Source organism: Pseudophryne corroboree, chromosome 10 (genome assembly GCF_028390025.1).
Source record: "Pseudophryne corroboree isolate aPseCor3 chromosome 10, aPseCor3.hap2, whole genome shotgun sequence".
NCBI classification, from domain to species: domain Eukaryota; kingdom Metazoa; phylum Chordata; class Amphibia; order Anura; family Myobatrachidae; genus Pseudophryne; species Pseudophryne corroboree.
In genome coordinates this window covers 201663532-201683247 of record NC_086453.1, presented here as the reverse complement: position 1 = coordinate 201683247, position 19716 = coordinate 201663532, and the positions used below count along the sequence as shown (strand labels likewise).

Genomic DNA, 19716 nt, shown 5'->3' with positions numbered 1-19716 from the left:
AAGGACCATGGGGATTAGCGGCTCCGCAGGAGACTGGGCACAACTAAAGAAAGCTTTAGGACTACCTGGTGTGCACTGGCTCCTCCCACTAAGACCCTCCTCCAGACCTCAGTTAGGATACTGTGCCCGGAAGAGCTGACACAATAAGGAAGGATTTTGAATCCCGGGTAAGACTCATACCAGTCACACCAATCACACCGTATAACTCATGATACTATACCCAGTTAACAGTATGAAATATAACTGAGCCTCTCAACAGATGGCTCAACAATAACCCTTTAGTTAGGCAATAACTATAAACAAGTATTGCAGACAATCCGCACTTGGGATGGGCGCCCAGCATCCACTACGGACTACGAGAAATAGATTTACCGGTGAGTAAAATCTTATTTTCTCTGACGTCCTAAGTGGATGCTGGGACTCCGTAAGGACCATGGGGATTATACCAAAGCTCCCAAACGGGCGGGAGAGTGCGGATGACTCTGCAGCACCGAATGAGCAAACTCTAGGTCCTCCTCAGCCAAGGTATCAAACTTGTAGACTCTTACAAAAATGTTTTAACCCGACCAAGTAACAGCTCGGCAAAGTTGTAAAGCCAAGACCCCTCGGGCAGCCGCCCAAGAAGAGCCCACTTTTCTCGTGGAATGGGCTTTTACAGAATTAGGGTGCGGCAGTCCAGCCGCAGAATGTGCAAGTTGAATCGTGCTACAGATCCAGCGAGCAATCGTCTGCTTAGAAGCAGGAGCACCCAGTTTGTTGGGTGCATACAGGAGAAATAGCGAGTCAGTTTTCCTGACTCCAGCTGTCCTGGAAACACATACTTTTCAGGGCCCTGACTACATCCAGTAACTTGGAATCCTCCAAGTCCCAAGTAGCCGCAGGCACCACAATAGGTTGGTTCACATTAAAAAATGATACCACCTTAGGAAGGAATTGGGAACGAGTCCTCAATTCCGCCTTATCCATATAAAATACAGATAAGGGCTTTTGTATGACAAAGCCGCCAATTCTGATACACGCCTGGCCGACGACAAGGCCCACAGAATGACCACTTTCCACGTGAGGTATTATAGCTCCACGGATTTAAGTGGCTCAACCCAATGCGACTTCAGGAAATCCAACACCACGTTGAGATCCCACGGTGCCACTGGAGGCACAAACGGGGGCTGACTATGCAGCACTCCCTTAACAAAAGTCTGAACTTCAGGCAGTGAAGCCAGTGCAATTTTGGAAGAAAATCGATAGAGCCGAAATCTGGACCTTAATGGAACCCAATTTTAGGCCCATAGTCACCTCTGACTGTAGGAAGTGCAGAAATCGACCTAGCTGAAATTTCTCCTTTGGGCCTTCCTGGCCTCACAGTACGCAACATATTTCCGCCATATGCGGTGATAATGGTTTGTGTTCACTTCTTTCCTAGCTTTAAATAGCGTAGGGATAACTTCCTCCGGAATTCCCTTTTCCTTCAGGATCCGGCGTTCAACCGCCATGCCGTCAACGCAGCCGCGGTACGTCTTGGAACAGACAGACCCCCTGCTGCAGCAGGTCCTGTCTGAGCGGCAGAGGCCATGGGTCCTCTGAGATCATTTCTTGGAGTTCTGGTTACCAAGCTCTTCTTGGCCAACCCGGAACAATGAGTATAGTTCTTACTCCTCTCCTTCTTATTATTCTCATTACCCTGGGTAAGAGAGGCAGAGAAGGGAACACATACACCGACTGGTACACCCACGGTGTTACCAGAGCGTCCACAGCTATCGCCTGAGGGTCCTCGACCTGGCGCAATATCTTTGTAACTTTTAGTTGAGGCGGGACGCCATCATGTCCACCTGTGGCCTTTCCCAACGGTGTACAATCATTTGGAAGACTTCTGGATGAAGTCCCCACTCTCCCGGGTGGAGGTCGTGTCTTCTGAGAAAGTCTGCTTCTCAGTTGTCCACTCCGGGAATGAACACTGCTGACAGTGCTAACACATGATTTTCCACCCATCGGAGAATCCTTGTGGCTTCTGCCATCGCCATCCTGCTTCTTGTGCCGCCCTGTCCGTTTACATGAGCGACCGCCGTGATGTTGTCTGACTGGATCAGCACCGGCCGGTGTTGAAGCAGGGGTCTAGCCTGACTTAGGGCATTGTAAATGGCCCTCAGTTCCAGAATATTTATGTGTAGGGAAGTCTCCTGACTTTTCCATAGCCTTGGAAGTTCCTTCCCTGTGTGACTGCCCCCCAGCCTCGAAGGCTGGCATCCGTGGTCATCAGGACCCAGTCCTGTATGCCGAATCTGCGGCCCCCTAGAAGATGAGCACTCTGCAGCCACCACAACAGCGACACCCTGACCCTTGGAGACAGGATTATCCGCCGATGCATCTGAAGATGCGACCCGGACCACTTGTCCAACAGATCCCACTGGAAAATCCTTGCATGGGACCTGGCGAATGGAATTTCTTTGTAAGAAGCTACCATCTTTCCCAGGGCTCGCGTGCATTGATGCACCGACACCTGTATACGTATTAGGAGGTCTCTGTCTAGAGACCACAACTCCTTGGACTTCTCCTCCGGGAGAAACCCTTTTTATCCTGTTCTGTGTCCAGAACCATACCCAGGAACAGTAGACGCGTCGTAGGAACCAGCTGCGACTTTGGAATATTCAGAATCCAGCCGTACTGTTGTAGCACTTCCCGAGATAGTGCTACTCCGACGAACAACTGCTCCCTGGATCTCGCCTTTATAAGGAGATCGTCCAAGTACGGGATAATTATTTCGGCCATTACCTTGGTAAATACCTCGGTGCCGGGGACAGACCAACGGCAACGTCTGGAATTGGTAATGACAATCCTGTACCACAATATTGAGGTACTCCTGGTGAAGAGGGTAAATAGGGACATGCAGGTAATCATCCTTGATGTCCAGTGATACCATGAAATTCTCCAGGCTTGCAATAATCGCCCTGAGCGATTCCATTTTGAACTTGAACCTTCGTATATAAGTGTTCAAGGCTTTCAATTTTAGAATGGGTCTCACCGAACCGTCTGGTTTCGGTACCACAACATTTTGGAATAGTAACCCCGGCCTTGTTGAAGGAGGGGTACCTTGATTTCAGCTGCTGGAAGTACAGCTTGTGAATTTCCGCCAGTACCACCTTTCTCCGAGGGCAGCAGGCAAGGCTGATGTGAGGTAACGGCGAGGGGGAGTCGCCTCGAACTCCAGCCTGTATCCCTGTGATACTATTCGCAGAACCTAGGGATCCACCTGTGGGCAAGCCCACTGGTCCCTGAAGTTCCCGAGACGCGCCCCTACCGCACCTGTCTCCACCTGTGGAGCCCCAGCGTCATGCGGTGGACTCAGAGGAAGCGGGGGAAGATTTTTGATCCTGGGAACTGGCTGCTGGTGCAGCTTTTTCCTTCTTCCCTTGTCTCTGTGCAGAAAGGAAGCGCCTTTGACCCGCTTGCTGTTCTGAAGCCGAAAGGACTGTACCTGAAAATACGGTGCTTTCTTAGGCTGTGAGGAAACCTGAGGTAAAAAAAATTCTTCCCAGCTGTTGCTGTGGATACGAGGTCCCAGAGACCATCCCCAAACAATTCCTCACCCTTATAAGGCAGTCCATGTGCCTTTTACAGGCAGCATCACCTGTCCACTGCCGGGTTCTAATACCCTCCTGGCAGAATGGACATTGCATTAATTCTGGATGCCAGCCGGCAAATATCCCTCTGTGCATCCTTTATATATAAGACAACGTCTTTTATATGCTCAATGTTAGCAAACTATTATCCCTGTCTTAGATATTAATATTATCTGACAGGGTATCAGACCACGCTGCAGCAGCACTATTTATGCTGAGGCAATTGCAGGTCTCAGTATATAACCTGAGTGTGTATATACAGACTTCAGGATCGCCTCCTGCTTTTTATCAGCAGGTTCCTTCAAGGTGGCCGTATCCTAAGACGGCAGTGCCACCTTTTTTGACAAACGTGTGAGCGCCTTATCCACCCTAAGGGATATCTCCCAACGTGACCTATCCTCTGGCGGGAAAGGGTACGCCATCAGTAACTTTTTAGAAATTACCAGTTTCTTATCGGGGGAACCCACGCTTTTCACACACTTCATTCATTCATCCATCTGATGGGGGAACAAAACACTGGCTGCTTTATCTCCCCAAAAATAAAACCCCTTTTATGTGGTACTTGGGTTCATGTCAGAAAATGCGTAACACATTTTTTATTGCCGAGATCATGTAACGGATGTTCCTAGTGGATTGTGTATATGTCTCAACCTCGTCAACACTGGAGTCAGACTCCGTGTCGACATCTGTGTCTGCCATCTGAGGTAACGGGCGTTTTTTGAGCCCCTGATGGCCTTTGAGACGCCTGGGCAGGCGCGGGCTGAGAAGCCGGCTGTCCCACAGCTGTTACGTCATCCAGCCTTTTATGTAAGGAGTTGACACTGTCGGTTAATACCTTCCACCTATCCATCCACTCTGGTGTCGGCCCCACAGGGGGTGACATCCCATTTATCGGCCTCTGCTCCGCCTCCACGTAACCTTCCTCATCCAACATGTCGACACAGCCGTACAGACACACCGCACACACACAGGGAATGCTCTGACTGAGGACAGGACCCCACAAAGTCCTTTGGGGAGACCGAGAGAGTATGCCAGCACACACCAGAGCGCTATATAATGCAGGGATTAACACTATAACTGAGTGATTTTTCCCCCAATAGCTGCTTGTATACATATATTGCGCCTAAATTTAGTGCCCCCCCTCTCTTTTTAACCCTTTGAGCCTGAAAACTACAGGGGAGAGCCTGGGGAGCTGTCTTCCAGCTGCACTGTGAAGAAAAAATGGCGCCAGTGTGCTGAGGGAGAAGCCCCGCCCCTTTTTCGGCGGACTTTCTCCCGCTTTTTCTGGAATACTGGCAGGGGTAATTTTACATCTATATAGCCTCTAGGACTATATATGATGTAGATTTGCCAGCCAAGGTGTCATATATTGCCCTCAGGGCGCCCCCCCCCAGCGCCCTGCACCCATCAGTGACCGGAGTGTGAGGTGTACATGAGGAGCAATGGCGCACAGCTGCAGTGCTGTGCGCTACCTTGGTGAAGACCGAAGTCTTCTGCCGCCGATTTTCCGGACTCTTCATGCTTCTGGCTCTGTAAGGGGGGCGGCGGCGCGGCTCCGGGAACGAACACCAAGGTCGGGTCCTGCGGTCGATCCCTCTGGAGCTAATGGTGTCCAGTAGCCTAAGAAGCCCAAACTACCACCTGTTAGGTAGGTTCGCTTCTTCTCCCCTTAGTCCCTCGCTGCAGTGAGTCTGTTGCCAGCAGATCTCACTGTAAAATAAAAAACCTAAATATACTTTCTTTCTAGGAGCTCAGGAGAGCCCCTAGTGTGCATCCAGCTCAGCCGGGCACAAGAATCTAACTGAGGTCTGGAGGAGGGTCTTAGTGGGAGGAGCTAGTGCACACCAGGTAGTCCTAAAGCTTTCTTTAGTTGTGCCCAGTCTCCTGCGGAGCCGCTAATCCCCATGGTCCTTACGGAGTCCCAGCATCCACTTAGGACGTCAGAGAAATAAACAAACCCGTGTATCTGGAACAGGAGGTTCCTCAGGGATATGTAAAACATATTTAATAGCCACAATCATGTACTGAATACTCTTTACCAATTTTGGATGTAAAGTGGCTTCACTAAAGTCGACACTGGAATCAGAGTCCGTGTCGGTATCCGTATCTGCCATCTGGGTAAAGGAACATTTCTGTGACCCTGAGGGAGCCTGTACCTGAAACAAGGCGTCCTCCATGGATTTCCTCCACGTTTGTGTCTGAGAATCAGATTTATCCAGCCTCTTAGATAATAACGCCACATTTGCATTCAGTGTACTCAACATATTCACCCAATCAACAGAACCACTCCCAACTCCTTCTCTGTGCCCCCAGTAACTTCCTCCGGGGAGGAGCACTCAGCCTCAAATGCTGAAACCAGGGGGCTTGAACAGTGATTTTGCTCCCAGTACTTGAAAGGAGAGTGGAGGTCCGGGCCAGCATCTCTGCATGCACTGTGAAGAGATAAAATGGCGCTGGTAAGCTGTGCGGCTAAGCCCCGCCCCTTCCCAGCGCGCTGTAGTCCCGCTTAAATTCAAATTATTATACTGGTGGAGGATTCATACATAGTGCCCAGGCACCCAATATGCTGTTTTTGCCAGTTAACAACTTCAGTAACTTGCTGCCCAGGGCGCTCCCCCCCAGCGCCCTGCACCCTGTGAGTGCCGTTGGTGTGTGGGAGCATGGAGCGCAGCGCGACCGCTGCGCTGTACCTCCGTTACTGAAGTCTTCTGCCGTCACTGAAGTCTTCTGCATAGACACCCGGCTTCTGGCTTCTGTGAGGGGGGTGACGGCACGGCTCCGGGAACAAGCAGCTAGGCGCACCAAGTGATCAAACCCTCTGGAGCTAATGGTGTCCAGTAGCCTAAGAAGCAGAGCCCTTAACTCAGCAGAAGTAGGTCTGACTTCTCTCCCCTCAGTCCCACGAAGCAGAGAGCCTGTAGCCAGCAGGTCTCTCTGAAAATAATAAACCTAACATAAAGTCTTTTCCAGAGAAACTCAGTAGAGCTCCCCTAGTGTGTGTCCAGTCTCTCCTGGGACCTAGGACTTAGTCATCGTCCACCGGTTGAGCTGACCAATGATCCCCAGTGCACTTGATATGTCCCACCCCCGGACCAATGGAAGAGCTTACATTTCCCATTGTATTGTTTTTGGACCCATTGTCTGAAAGAGGCTTCCTGGCCAGGCTCAGTGCTAATTCTCTGAAGGTCCTCTTGCTAAGACAGACTGAGTCCTGGGTCCAGGAGCGCTCGCGAACAACCGTATGTATCTATTGGTTGTAACTCTTCTCTTGTAATTTTGTTGTATTTCTATGTATATCCCTTTTAGTAAATATTTGTTGCTGCGTTGGACCACAACATAACATATACAACTGGTGTCGCATTCCATTCTTGTTTGGGTATAGAAGTGTATTCAGCCACACGTGTCGCTGTATAGTGCGCATAGCGTGTCGGCGTGCATTCACGTCAAAGGGGTATTATCTGCATTCAGCGGCCCGAACAAGTGTATTGTATGGTATAACATTTCCCTGTAAGTTAAACGAACTTAACAAGTCACATCAAGAAAGTGACAGAACACCTGAATGTACCATCTCCTCTTGTTGCATGTGTGTGGGTACATCATCACATATTAATCTATGAGATCCACTCCCCATGTGTGTGTTATACCACTCTGTACCTAACCCTGTTGCTAGGTGCTCTTGATGCCTGGAGAAAATAAAACACAATACTGATAAAGCATCAGCCACTACTACCACAGCTGCTACTAGTTATAATTTACTATATAAATAAGATTGCATAATATGCATTAAATGTTATGTTATCAGCTCTCAAAACTGGCATACGGTACATGGCTATTATAGGAGGAAAACATTTAGGCTAGGCCTAGCCTGCAGTATGGATCTTTATATTGCATGACATCCACATATGATTTTACATCAACTGTGAACAAATAAACAGAGTATTTGTTTAGACCATCTACCATGTTATGCCCTAAACGTTACTTTCCTTTCATTTAATTTTTGTACCTGCTCAGCCATATGCCAGTAAAAATATTTCACAGGAATCCCTGAAGTGTTCGGTGCTGGCAAATTTTTCTCCATTACATTTTGACCTTAAATGTTTGTCAAGCTGAAAGAATTGGGTGCTAATTAACCCAATAAAAATTAACGAATACATTCTACTACCCCAATTAGTTATAGCTGCAGAGTCACTGTGTGCCTATGGTCACACATACTAAAACTTCTTCTTTCATTGTTCTTTATAGGAATTTAAAATCTGCCACAAGTTGCCATACTGTACTTTCTAATTTTGGCAGCGCTCCTAAGAATAAGACGCAATGCACTAGTTACTGTATGTCAAAAGATAGTTTCTATAGGCGATAAGGACTTAAAAACAGATGTCCACTGTAGTGACCTCTTTGCATACAGCGTTAACCAAGACTCAAAATAGAAGTAGGATGTTGATTGGGGCAGTCTAATATTTTGGGATACATAAATTGTAGGTTACAATATACACTGTGACACTAGAGTGCATTGCTGCTACAGGATTACATTACAATAGCAACTGCCCATTGGAGACACTGTCAGAACCAAAAGCTGTATCAAATGACTTTATTAAAAAAGTATCAGCGCTAAGTATAGAAACACAAGAGGGTATGTGTACGAGGGTCAGAATTTGCCGTAGGTGCGGGATGTTAGCCGAGAATGACCGTATTTTTAAAGCGCTAATCATTTACAAGGCAAAACCAGGTTGGTTTTCCCTTTTAAATGTTTGCAGCATTAAATATCTGGTCACTCTCAACCAACATCCGACACCTCCGGCAAACTCGGCCCCTATTACATATACCTCAATATCTTGCTCCATAGAAAACATGGAGTCCATGCTGATCACCTCCATAGTAATAGGACAGATGAGCACTCACACCCAAAAGCTATGAAGAATGCAGTGTCTCATGCCTTTTCCAGAGCATGTCTGCAGTGCTTCAGTTCTGACTGCAAAGCTTTCCGGTGACCTCATACACAGACATGAGCGGCATTCCAGAAAGTCATCATATAACACATACATAAGAAATCCAGTCCCACTGTATTCCTTGATGGCTCCTTGTACAGTGCAGGCCGTACTCTAGCTTGTGCTCTGCGGTAAGCCTTTCTTTAGTAAAGAAGTCAGAAAACTTCCCAGCTCTTCATCCTAAGCAGAAAAACACATTATTATGCACACAATAACATACTGCATGATCAGAACAACTGCGGCATCTGAGCCATTCAAAGCATAAGAAGAAAAACACTAACTCGGCTTGCACTCAACATCTTTCACACTCAAATGTGCGTCTTAGTCGCAATGCAATAACACAAATCTGCTTAGTGATACTGAATGGTTTAAATATGCACCACTTGTACTTCTGTGCGAGTCTGAATCTGTATAAGAAGTGCTACGCTGCAGTAGCAGACACTTTTTTTTTCACACTAAAGGGCCCTACACACTATGCGATCCCTGCCAACGCCGATACTGGCAGCAGGGGGGGAGGGGTATCGGCAAATGCATACACACTTGCCGATGCGGCCGATATCGTGGGTCTGCCAGCCAGTGTGTACGAGCGATATGTCCGTGAGCGCCGTCGTTCCCAGACATATAGCATCGGCCCTGCAGCAAAGCCGATATACAGTATCTAACGATATACTGGAGCAAAGCTGCGTGTGTATGGGCAGTCGACCGCCCAAACACAAGTTGCAGCAGTCGGCGGTGATTGACGGCTGAACTGGGCGGGCGTGTGTGAATGCTTGCCCAGTTCATGATGTCAGTCCCGATGGATTGGGCTGTGTGTATGCTCAACACACTGCCAGGTCTTGTCCATCAATATATCTGCAGATCAATTGATCGATCGAAATCCCGACCAGGGCCCCGAATCTACACTCGGGGAGGTGGTTCACGCCACCCCCGAGGGGCAATAAATTAGTGTAGCGAGCTAAACTTGCCACCGGGCCCGAAGCGTGGCAAGTGCAGCAAGCCCGCAAGGGGACACGCTGCGCTCGCCGTCGGGATTCTGGCGTTGGTAGTATGACCTCCGGGATCCCATACTGATACCATCTATTAGTGTGTACCCAGCATAACAGGGAATCACTAAGCTTAACATATGTTCTATATATGCAGTGTGAGGTTCATGGTCTGCCGTTCACAATCAAAAAACACCAAAATATTTTTAAAAAGCATCCTGAACGTGTACAGAGCAGGGGCGGATTTAGAGGTCCGTTCCCTCTTAGGCACAATGGTAATGGCCACCCCCCAATTCTACTGTTTTCATTGTTTGGTTATAAGCACTTATTTGGGGATTTGTAGTTTAATATAACAATAATAATAATAATAATAATAATAATAATAATAAAACAAGCTATGACATTTTATTTTATGTTTAATTATATCTACATATTTACGAAGTAGGACAGTCTGCACATGTCCTACCTGTCCGCACTCCACTCGAGTTTCCAGATGGTGGTACAGTACAGTGGAAATATTTAGTAGTTACTGCTTTATATCATACTGACAGTAATAAAATAAGTGTCCAAGTGCTGCCCCCGTGTAAGTGGCGGTCCTAGGCATGTACGTCATGTGCCCAATAATATTTGTTTAGCAATTTGCATTTTAAATTATTCGTCAAACCTGTTTGAGAATTGAATTGTGGCCAATTAGAGCTGACTATAGGGGGGTACACATTTAGCGATTTTTACTTAATTTCTAAGCAATCTGACTAGACTGCTTAGAAATTAAGCACACATCGCTCCGTGTGTAGGATGCAGGCGACAGCGATGTGCAGTCCCGTGCGTCGTTATTGCCGACTCTAGATTGGCCTGCATGCATGCCAAATTTAGTTAGTTAGAGCACTCACTTCACCGCTGGGTGAAGTGAGCGCCCCCCCTCGCTCAGCACACATCGCGCTCATAGGCAAACGCAGTGGGGGTTTCCGGTTGCCTGGAAACCCCCCTCCTCTTGGCCAGCAGCTCACATTATGACCACAGTAGCAACAGTATATAACATGATTTCTTGAGCTGCCACCACAATATGCAGTTTAAGGGACAGAGCAGAACTGCTGCACATGCCCAGTGGTTGCAGCTGCTTCTACCAAGTTTGCGGTGTGTCTGTGGATATGAGGCCTCTAACACTGCACTAGACCAGAGAGTAGCTGCCAGGAAGAAAAGACTGGAGCCTTACCATGAAGTGGGAGAATGAGTGCTTATAATGTGCAGTTCTGTCTCTTACAGGTTCTATTGTATGTATGTGTATTTATATATATTATGGGATGTTTAACCTTTTCCTGACCACTTATGTTATTTATATTAAATATGTTTACAGCCTATACTATAGATAGTCTTTATAGTCAGTGTATAACTAGACCAATGTGCACATATATGTACAGGGTCAGTACTAGTTTCGTCAACCACTTCCTCAGACTTCCATAATTGATCCAATGTTCTGCAGAGTGGGAGATTGTGGAATTCATTTGGAAACACCCCTCTAGAAATCCTGCGTTTGCCCCTGATCGCGCTGTGTGCCGAGTGTGGGGAGAGATGTGTGCTGAGCGTTCTGTGATAGATCGCTCAGAACACATCTCCCCGTGTGTAACCCCTTTATCCGTACACACAAAGCCCAATCAAAGGAACATATAATGCATCTACTTTTAATAAACAAGAGAGTTAAAACATCTCCATTTTCAGTCACATGGAGGTGGAAAATCAGTGTTAGTCTGCACCAGACATTGATCTCTCCCTTACACACTTATCCTCTTTCCTTCCTTAGCTTAGTGGAGAGACGACTAGTTATAACTGCTATAAGTGCGGAGGGTTGGAGGTGGGCATTGTCCATTGCTTATGGGATTGTGCCTGGGTACAAGTGTTGTGGAATCATCTCCAATGTTATATTAAAACCACCTTGAGTATCCCATTTCAGGTTACTAAGCCTCGTTTTTTTTTTACTAGACACCCTGCGATCCACCAACCCAACTCACGAAGGGTTTCTTTTTTGTACTTGGCTTCTATTAATAGGTGCAGATTTTGTTATAAGAGCAGCTTACCTGAAACACTATTGGAACATTCCAGCGCACCTAATTTCATTCATTTTCTTTGTTTAAAAGGCCTACGGCTATAGTATTACAGATAGGTGTCTCTTTCATTGATTTAATGTATTATATCACTTAGCTACCGAGATAAAAAGAATTGTGTGGCCCCTTTAAAGTTTGCAGGGGCTGCCAAGCGAGTCCTCCTAACTGTGTCAGGTTGCCTATCACTGCTGTATACCGTGGCACTTATCATAGATAAAGAAGTGATGCTTACTACAGAAATATATCAGTTGGAAATCTCTTGCAGCATACTTTACGGAAGTATAATTATGACACGAAGAGGAGGTTCTGTAAAGAAAATTGTATAGTTTTCATAAAAAAGATACTTTCCCAATTACACACGTTCCTCAGTACTAACCTGATATGTCCAGGATATCAGCAGAACCTTTGAGCTTGGCTCATCTGAATTGGTAGAAACCTGAAGGAGGATTGACTCCACCATGATTGAACCATCAGGGAGGTGTTGTACTGTGCGATCCTTGAGGACACTGCATGGAAAATGACTAGCATTAATCTCTGTAGTAGATACACACAACATTACTTCTGGCTATATTACAAAGTAAAAGGGGTATATGCAATTGCGGTCGAATTCCCGAAATTGTCGAATTTCGGGTCATTTTCGCCCAAAAGAAAAATTCGCCTATGCAATTCAGTGCTTTCCGACCAAAAAACGGACTTTCAAAATTCGACTTTTTGAAATTCGAATTTTTGCAAATTCGACTTTTCTGCAATGATACAAGTGCTGCAATTCGACCAAAGCATATTCAATTCAAGTTTGGAAATTCGACAGCAGTGCTTTTAGACAGCAAATTCGTCATTTTCAATCCGCCACACTTTGGAGGGTGAAAACAATAAAAAAAAATTTAAACATGTTTTTTTTGGTGTTTTTTTTTTTAGGAATAGCATATCTATTTATATTAGAAGGGATTAGGTACTTTTTTTTTTTTTTTGGAGGCACAAATATTATTTATATATTTTTTAAAATATTATTTTTTTTTATATTTTTTTTATTGCTGGAACGGTAAAATCCTTAAAAAAAATGGAGTGGGGTCCCCCCTCCAAAGCATAACCAGCCTCGGGCTCTTCGAGCTGGTCCTGGTTCTAAAAATGCGGGGGGAAAATTGACAGGGGATCCCCCGTATTTTTAAAACCAGCACCGGGCTCTGCGCCTGGTGCTGGTGCAAAAAATACGGGGGACAAAACGAGCAGGGGTCCCCCGTATTTTTCACACCAGCATCGGGCTCCACTAGCTGGACAGATAATGCCACAGCCGGGGGTTACTTTTATGCCGTGCCCTGCGGCCGTGGCATTAAATATCCAACTAGTCACCCCTGGCCGGGGTACCCTGGGGGAGTGGGGACCCCTTCAATCAAGGGGTCCCCCCCCCCAGCCACCCAAGGGCCAGGGGTGAAGCCCGAGGCTGTCCCCCCCCATCCAATGGGCTGCGGATGGGGGGGCTGATATAGCCTTTTGTGATAATGAAAAGAATATTGTTTTTTCCAGCAGTACTACAAGTCCCAGCAAGCCTCCCCCGCAAGCTGGTACTTGGAGAACCACAAGTACCAGCATGCGGGAGAAAAACGGGCCCGCTGGTACCTGTAGTACTACTGGGAAAAAAATACCCAAATAAAAACAGGACACACACACCGTGACAGTAAAACTTTATTTCATACGTCGACACACACATACTTACCTATGTTCACACGCCGACATCGGTCCTCTTCTCCATGTAGAATCCACGGATACCTGAAAATAAAAGATCAATATACTCACCTCAGCCATGGTCCAGAGATACATCCACGTACCTGGCAAAAAAAGAAAACGAACACACGGGCCACCGGACTGAAAGGGGTCCCATGCTGACACATGAGACCCCTTTCCACGAATGAGACCTGTCAGTGACAGCTGTCACACAAAGGTCTCTAAAGCCAATCAGGAAGCGCAACTTTGTTGCGCTCACCTGATTGGCTGTGCGCTGTCTGAATTCAGACAGCGCATCGCACAGCCCCGTCCATTTTATTCAATGGTGGGAACTTAGCGGCTAGCGGTGAGGTCACCCGCCGGTCAGCGGCTGACCGCGGGTAACCCCACCGCTAGCCGCTAAGTTCCCACCATTGAAACTAATGGAGCGGCTTTGCGATGCGCTGTCACAGCACAGACAGCGCACAGCCAATCAGGTGAGCGCCACGGAAGTAGCGCTTCCTGATTGGCTGAAGGGACTTCAGTGACAGGAGTCACGTGATGTCCCGGCATTTGGGAGAAAGGGGTCTGATGTGAAAGCATGGGACCCCTTTTAGTCCAGTATGGAGCGGGTGTTCGGTTTGTTTTTTTAACAAGTATGTGGATTTATATCTGGACGTGGATGTACCTCTGGACGCTGGAAGGTGAGTATAATTTTTTCACAGGTACCCTCGGATCGTCGGAGACCGTGGCAGTCGGCGTGTCAACATAGGTAAGTATGTGTGTGTCGGTAGTGTGTAATAAAGTTTTACTATCAAGGTGTCTGTGCACTGTTTTTATTTGGGTATTTTTTTTCCAGTAGTACTACAGGTACCAGCGGGCCCGTTTTTCTCCCGCATGCTGGTACTTGTGGTTCTCCAAGTACCAGCTTGCGGGGGAGGCTTGCTAGGACTTGTAGTACTACTGGAAAAAACAATATATTTTTATTATCACAAAAGGCTATCAGCCCCCCCATCCGCAGCCCATTGGATGGGGGGGGACAGCCTCGGGCTTCACCCCTGGCCCTTGGGTGGCTGGGGGGGGGGGACCCCTTGATTGTAGGGGTCCCCACTCCCCCAGGGTACCCCGGCCAGGGGTGACTAGTTGGATATTTAATGCCACGGCCGCAGGGCACGGCATAAAAGTGACCCCCGGCTGTGGCATTATCTGTCCAGCTAGTGGAGCCCGATGCTGGTGTTAAAAATATGGGGGACCCCTACTCTTTTTGTCCCCCGTATTTTTGGCACCAGCACCAGGCGCAGAGCCCGGTGCTGGTTTTAAAAATACGGGGGATCCCTGCCCAATTTTTCCCCGCATTTTTAGAACCAGGACCAGCTCGAAGAGCCCGAGGCTGGTTATGCTTTGGAGGGGGGACCCCACGCCATTTTTTTTCCGGGGTTTTTCCCGTTTTTTCAAATCGCGGCAAAATCCGCCAAATCGGCCGATTTTCGCCCGCGGTTCTGGCGAATCCGTTTTTCATTGAATATGGTGAATTCCGGCAGCCACCTGCCGGAATTCACCTGGCGAATTGAGTCGAATTAAAAAACGGCGAAAAATTGCAGCGATTCGCCGTGAATTGCATATACCCCAAAGACTTAGCATTGCAGCTCACCATTATCAGTGCAGGAATCAGGAGTAAACATCACACTGATCACACACATACTTAGAGCATGTCTTACAGACAGATACAATTGAGAAGCTCAGGACCAGTGCAAAGGACTCCTGAAGAAGAGAAACTGTACTTGCTAGATATGCTCTATTTTATACCATTAATTTACTTCACAAACAAAATTAGTTCCAAACAGAAGTACAGATGGAACTAAACTACTACTCAGGGCCGTAACTAGGTGTGTGCGGAGGGGGCACAGCACATAGTGCTGTAGGGTAGGGCGTGAAATCTTCCGAACTGGAGTGCTTCGAAAGACGCCAATACCTTTCCTAACAGTCGAATGCACAAGTGCACAGAGACTGTCCGTGTCTTGAGCACTAACTGTACTAGATGACGAATACTTTGTGCTCCTCTTCTGGCAGGTAAATTCGTTGATCTACAGTATCCAGAATCATTCCTAGAAATTGAATTTGTTGAGACGGAACCAGGCTGGATTTTTTGCAGTTGACAATCCAACCGTGCTGAACTAGTACATTGTACGTCAGTAAGGCATTTTGAAGGAGTATCTGTTGAGACGAAGCCTTGATGAGAAGGTCGTTTAAGTACGGAACTATTATCACTCCCAGAGACCCGAGATGAGTAATCATCACAGACTTCACTTTTGTGAATACCCGAGGCGCTGATGAGAGGCCAAACGGTAGAGCCTGAAACTGATAATGGTTTTGTTGTACTGCAAAACCTTAAAGTACCCCTGATGCAGTAGCCAAATTGGAATGGGTACGTACGCATCCTTGAGATCCAGCAAAATCATGAATTCCTGTGATTCTAAACCAGCAATCACTAATCACAGGGACTCCATCTTGAAACTGTAGTAAGTGACGTACTGATTGAGCCCCTTTAGGTTCAATATCGGTCTGACTGAGCCGTCCGGCTTTGGTACTACAAAGAGATTGGAATAAAACCCTTAAAAACTTGTTGGTGTACTGGTACCTGAATTAAAACTGCTGAATCTACAGAGACTGAATAGCGGTCTGCAGACACCGGCAGACCTGTCTTGGAAAGCCGTATCGGTGGGAGACAATCGAACTCTATTTTGTAACCTTTGAACATTAAATTGCGGATCCATCAATCTGTGGATGTCCGATACCACGCCAAGTGAAACCTTTGAAGGCGTGCTGCCACGATTGAAGATCCAAGATGGGCTGGAAGCCCGTCATGCCACTGGTTTCTCAGCGGTCTTTGTGTCTTGACGACGGTTAGTGGTTTGTTGAAAACCACGTCCTCGATCACGTCTACTTTGTACGGTTGTTCCTCGAGCACGGCCTCGAAAGGACTGAGGTCTAAAAGATTTGAACGCTGGTCCAGAGTATTTCCTTTTAGGAACTGGTGCGGGCAACTGTAGGAAAACAGACTTACCCCCAGTAGCCTGAGAAATCCATTTGTCCAATTCAGGACCAAACAACATATCGCCTCTATACCTCGTTTTGACTCGGCCTGCCAAGAATGCAACCAAGGCGCCAGACGGGCCGCAATTATTGAAGCTGAAAAGGCGAGAACTAACTTGTCAGACATCCATAAAAGCCATACCTAAATACTCAGCTGATTCACAAATGTGATCAGTAAGAAGTATAAGCTGGTCTGAGGAAAGATCATGTTGTAGGCCTAACTTGAGCTGGTTTGCTCATACAACTACAGCCTTGTTCACCCAAACTCCAACTAAAGCAGGTCTAAGCAATACCCCTGCTGCTGTATACATGGAATTTAGCATTGCCTCCAGCTTACGCTCCGATGGTGCTTTAAGCGTCGTTGCAGCTGGGACTGGAATAGTTAACATCTTTGAAAGTTTTGAAACAGAAGAATCCACTGGCGGCGAAGTTTCCCATTTAGTTGTCATAACCTGTGGGAAAGGGTAGTTAGACAGAAATCGCTTTGGCACAGAAATGCGTTTATCTGGATTTTGCCATGCTTCCATTAACTGCTTATTAAGAGAATCTGAATAAGAAAAACACACAATCGCCCTGTCTCATAGCAAATAAAACCTCATCCTTTGACAGAAACTCCTTTGTCTCAGTGAATTCTAGCACCTGCATACTGCCCTGATGAGATCATAAATGCCCAGGCCATTAGTGACCTCACTATCCGACTCCTGGCCCAATTCACCTTCCTCCTTTTCCTCTTGAGATATCAGGTCTGGCATGGAATCATCAGAATGTAACACAGAGGAAACCGGTAAATTATGGGACAAACAATGACTACTCTTAGGATTTGAACTATTCATGGACCTTTGTAAACCCTGTAAAGTTCTAGAAATATCCCGAGCCCACTCTGGCTGATCAAACTGCATTAACCTTGAATCAGACTTAGACGCCTCACGGTCTTTTCGTGCAGCAGACAACTCTGACTTCAAATCCACCATTACAACTGCCATCATCACCCAAAAAGGATCAGGGCAGACATCCATATTTGGACCCGTATTGCAAGACACACCGTGCAAGTGGACTTAACATATTTTCACAGTTATCACAGACAAGCTGCTTTTTTGATTTAGCATTAGCTTTAATCATCATGCACACAGACACAGTACAACAGTGAAACAAGTCCGCACAAAAAAAAAAATTAAAGGAAGTGTATAAAACAGAGTGCACCATACTTGGTACACACTAGGGGGGTCATTCCGAGTTGATCGTAGCTGTGCTAAATTTAGCACAGCTACGATCATCTTCCCCGACATGTGGGGGGACGCCCAGCACAGGGCTAGTCCGTCCCGTATGTCAGTGTCGCTCCCCTCGCCCAAATAAAAAAGCATCATACAGCGGCGATGCTTTTGTATTTCAGGAGTATCTCCCGGCCAGCGCAGCTCCTGCGGCTGGCCAGGAGTTGTTCGTCGCTGGACGCAGCGGCTGTGCGAGAGCTGCCACGCAGCCGCCGCGGCCCGCTTCCCACCCAACGGTCCAGCCACACCTGCGTTGGCCGGACATCGCCTCCTAAATGGCGGCATAACGCCGCCGTCCAGCCCCCTCCCGCCCAGTGACCACCTCTGTCTCAGAGACCATCGCTAGGCAACGACGACTGCCATGCGCCGGCGCATGCGCGGTTTCGACACGATCGCTGCGCCAAACTGCAGCGAGCGATCGGGTCGTTATGACCCCCTAAGTTCTTTAAAGTTGTGCTTCACTAAATTTCATATTAACACCCCTGCCCCCTCTAGCAGCCGTGTGTTGTAGGACAGACATCAGATTGCTGCAGGAAGTCAATAGTAAAATGGCGTACACAGTGTACTTTTTGTTTTTTACATATATACATTAGAATATAACATATGTAAACACATAAAGCACCTTATATAGGCTTAATAGTCTGTATTAACCCTCATGGCTACCTACCCTTACTTATCTAGGCTTAATAGCCTGTATTGTACTAGGGACCATCATTAATGTTCCCTACCACTGTAACTGTTTGCGAGAGCTGACTGCGGCTGGGCGCCCAGCGGAGGCAGTGTCCCTGTCTCCCCCTGAGAGATATGACCGATAAGGGGAGCGGTGTACACTACAGATCTGTATACTAATGTCTTCTGGGCCAAGCCGGAGCTATTTGTATCACGGCACCCTTTCCTAGTTTTACCTTTCGCATCACCCTGGGCAACAGGGCAATCAGTGGAAACACATAGGCCAGACGAAATTCCCATCTCACTGACAGGGCATCCACAAAAGGTAGCTCTGGGATCCTTTGTTCTTGACCCGTATGTGGAAACTTTGTTGTTCTGATGGGACGCCACGCGATCTATCTCCGGTAACCCCCACTTGTCTACCAGAGTCTGGAAAACCTTGGGGTGTAAAGCCCATTTGTTTGTATGAATGGCGTGTCGACTGAGAAATCTGCTTCCCAGTTTAGGACTCACGGAATAAACACTGCGGACAAGGCTGGATGATGAAGTTCTGCCCACCTTAACGTGCGGCTTACCTCCTTCATTGCTTTTTGCCTGTGAGTTCCTCCTTCATGATTGAGGTACGCTACTGCTGTTGCATTGTCCGAGCGAATTTGAACTGGTTTCCCCTGAAGAATGTCCTTTGCCTAAATGAGTGCCATATAGATGGCCCAAAGTTCCAATATATTTATTGGCAGGCAACTTTTTTCCTTGATCCACTGTTCTTGGAAGCAACTTCTTCCTGACACTGCTCCCCAGCCCTGAAGACTGGCATCTGTTGTCAGAATTTCCCAATCTGAATCCAAAAGGGTATCCCTTTGTCCAGATGAGATGTCTGTAGCCACCAGGCTAATAACCTCCTTACTTCCAGAGGAAGGACCGTAGTCTGCGTTTTTATTGTCTGATGAAAACCATTCCATCTGGAAAGGATCAGACGTTGCAGAGGCCTCGAGTGGAACTGAGCATACTCCACCATGTCGAATGTTAACACCATCAATCCCATCACGCACATTGCTGCGTGAATGGATACCTTTTGACTGTGCAGCAGCTCCTGAATCCTTGACTGGATTTTGGATATTTTGTTCAGAGGTAAAATTACTCTCTGAAGACCCGAATCCAACACAGTCCCCAAATGAGTCATCCGTTGTGACGGAACCAGGCACGACTTTGCCCAAATTATGAGTCAACCGTGCAAACAAGCTATTGTCTGTTGCAGATGACACTAAAGCAATTCCTGAGATTGTGCCAGGATTAATAAATCGGAGCGG

The 19716-nt window shown here is 47.1% G+C and overlaps 1 protein-coding gene across 2 annotated transcripts in view; it reads right to left on the bottom strand.

Moving 5' to 3' along the window:
- Nucleotides 1-8188: 8188 nt before the first annotated feature.
- INTS11 (integrator complex subunit 11) overlaps nucleotides 8189-19716 on the bottom strand; it is a 143116-nt gene continuing 131588 nt past the window's right edge. For both annotated transcript variants that reach the window (XM_063943029.1, XM_063943030.1), the window contains exons 17-18: nucleotides 12058-12187; nucleotides 8189-8779 (exon numbers count right to left, since the gene is read on the bottom strand). In XM_063943029.1, the coding sequence (XP_063799099.1) occupies nucleotides 8714-8779; nucleotides 12058-12187 (196 nt within the window). In that variant the 3' untranslated portion in view covers nucleotides 8189-8713. The remainder of the gene's footprint in view (nucleotides 8780-12057; nucleotides 12188-19716) is intronic.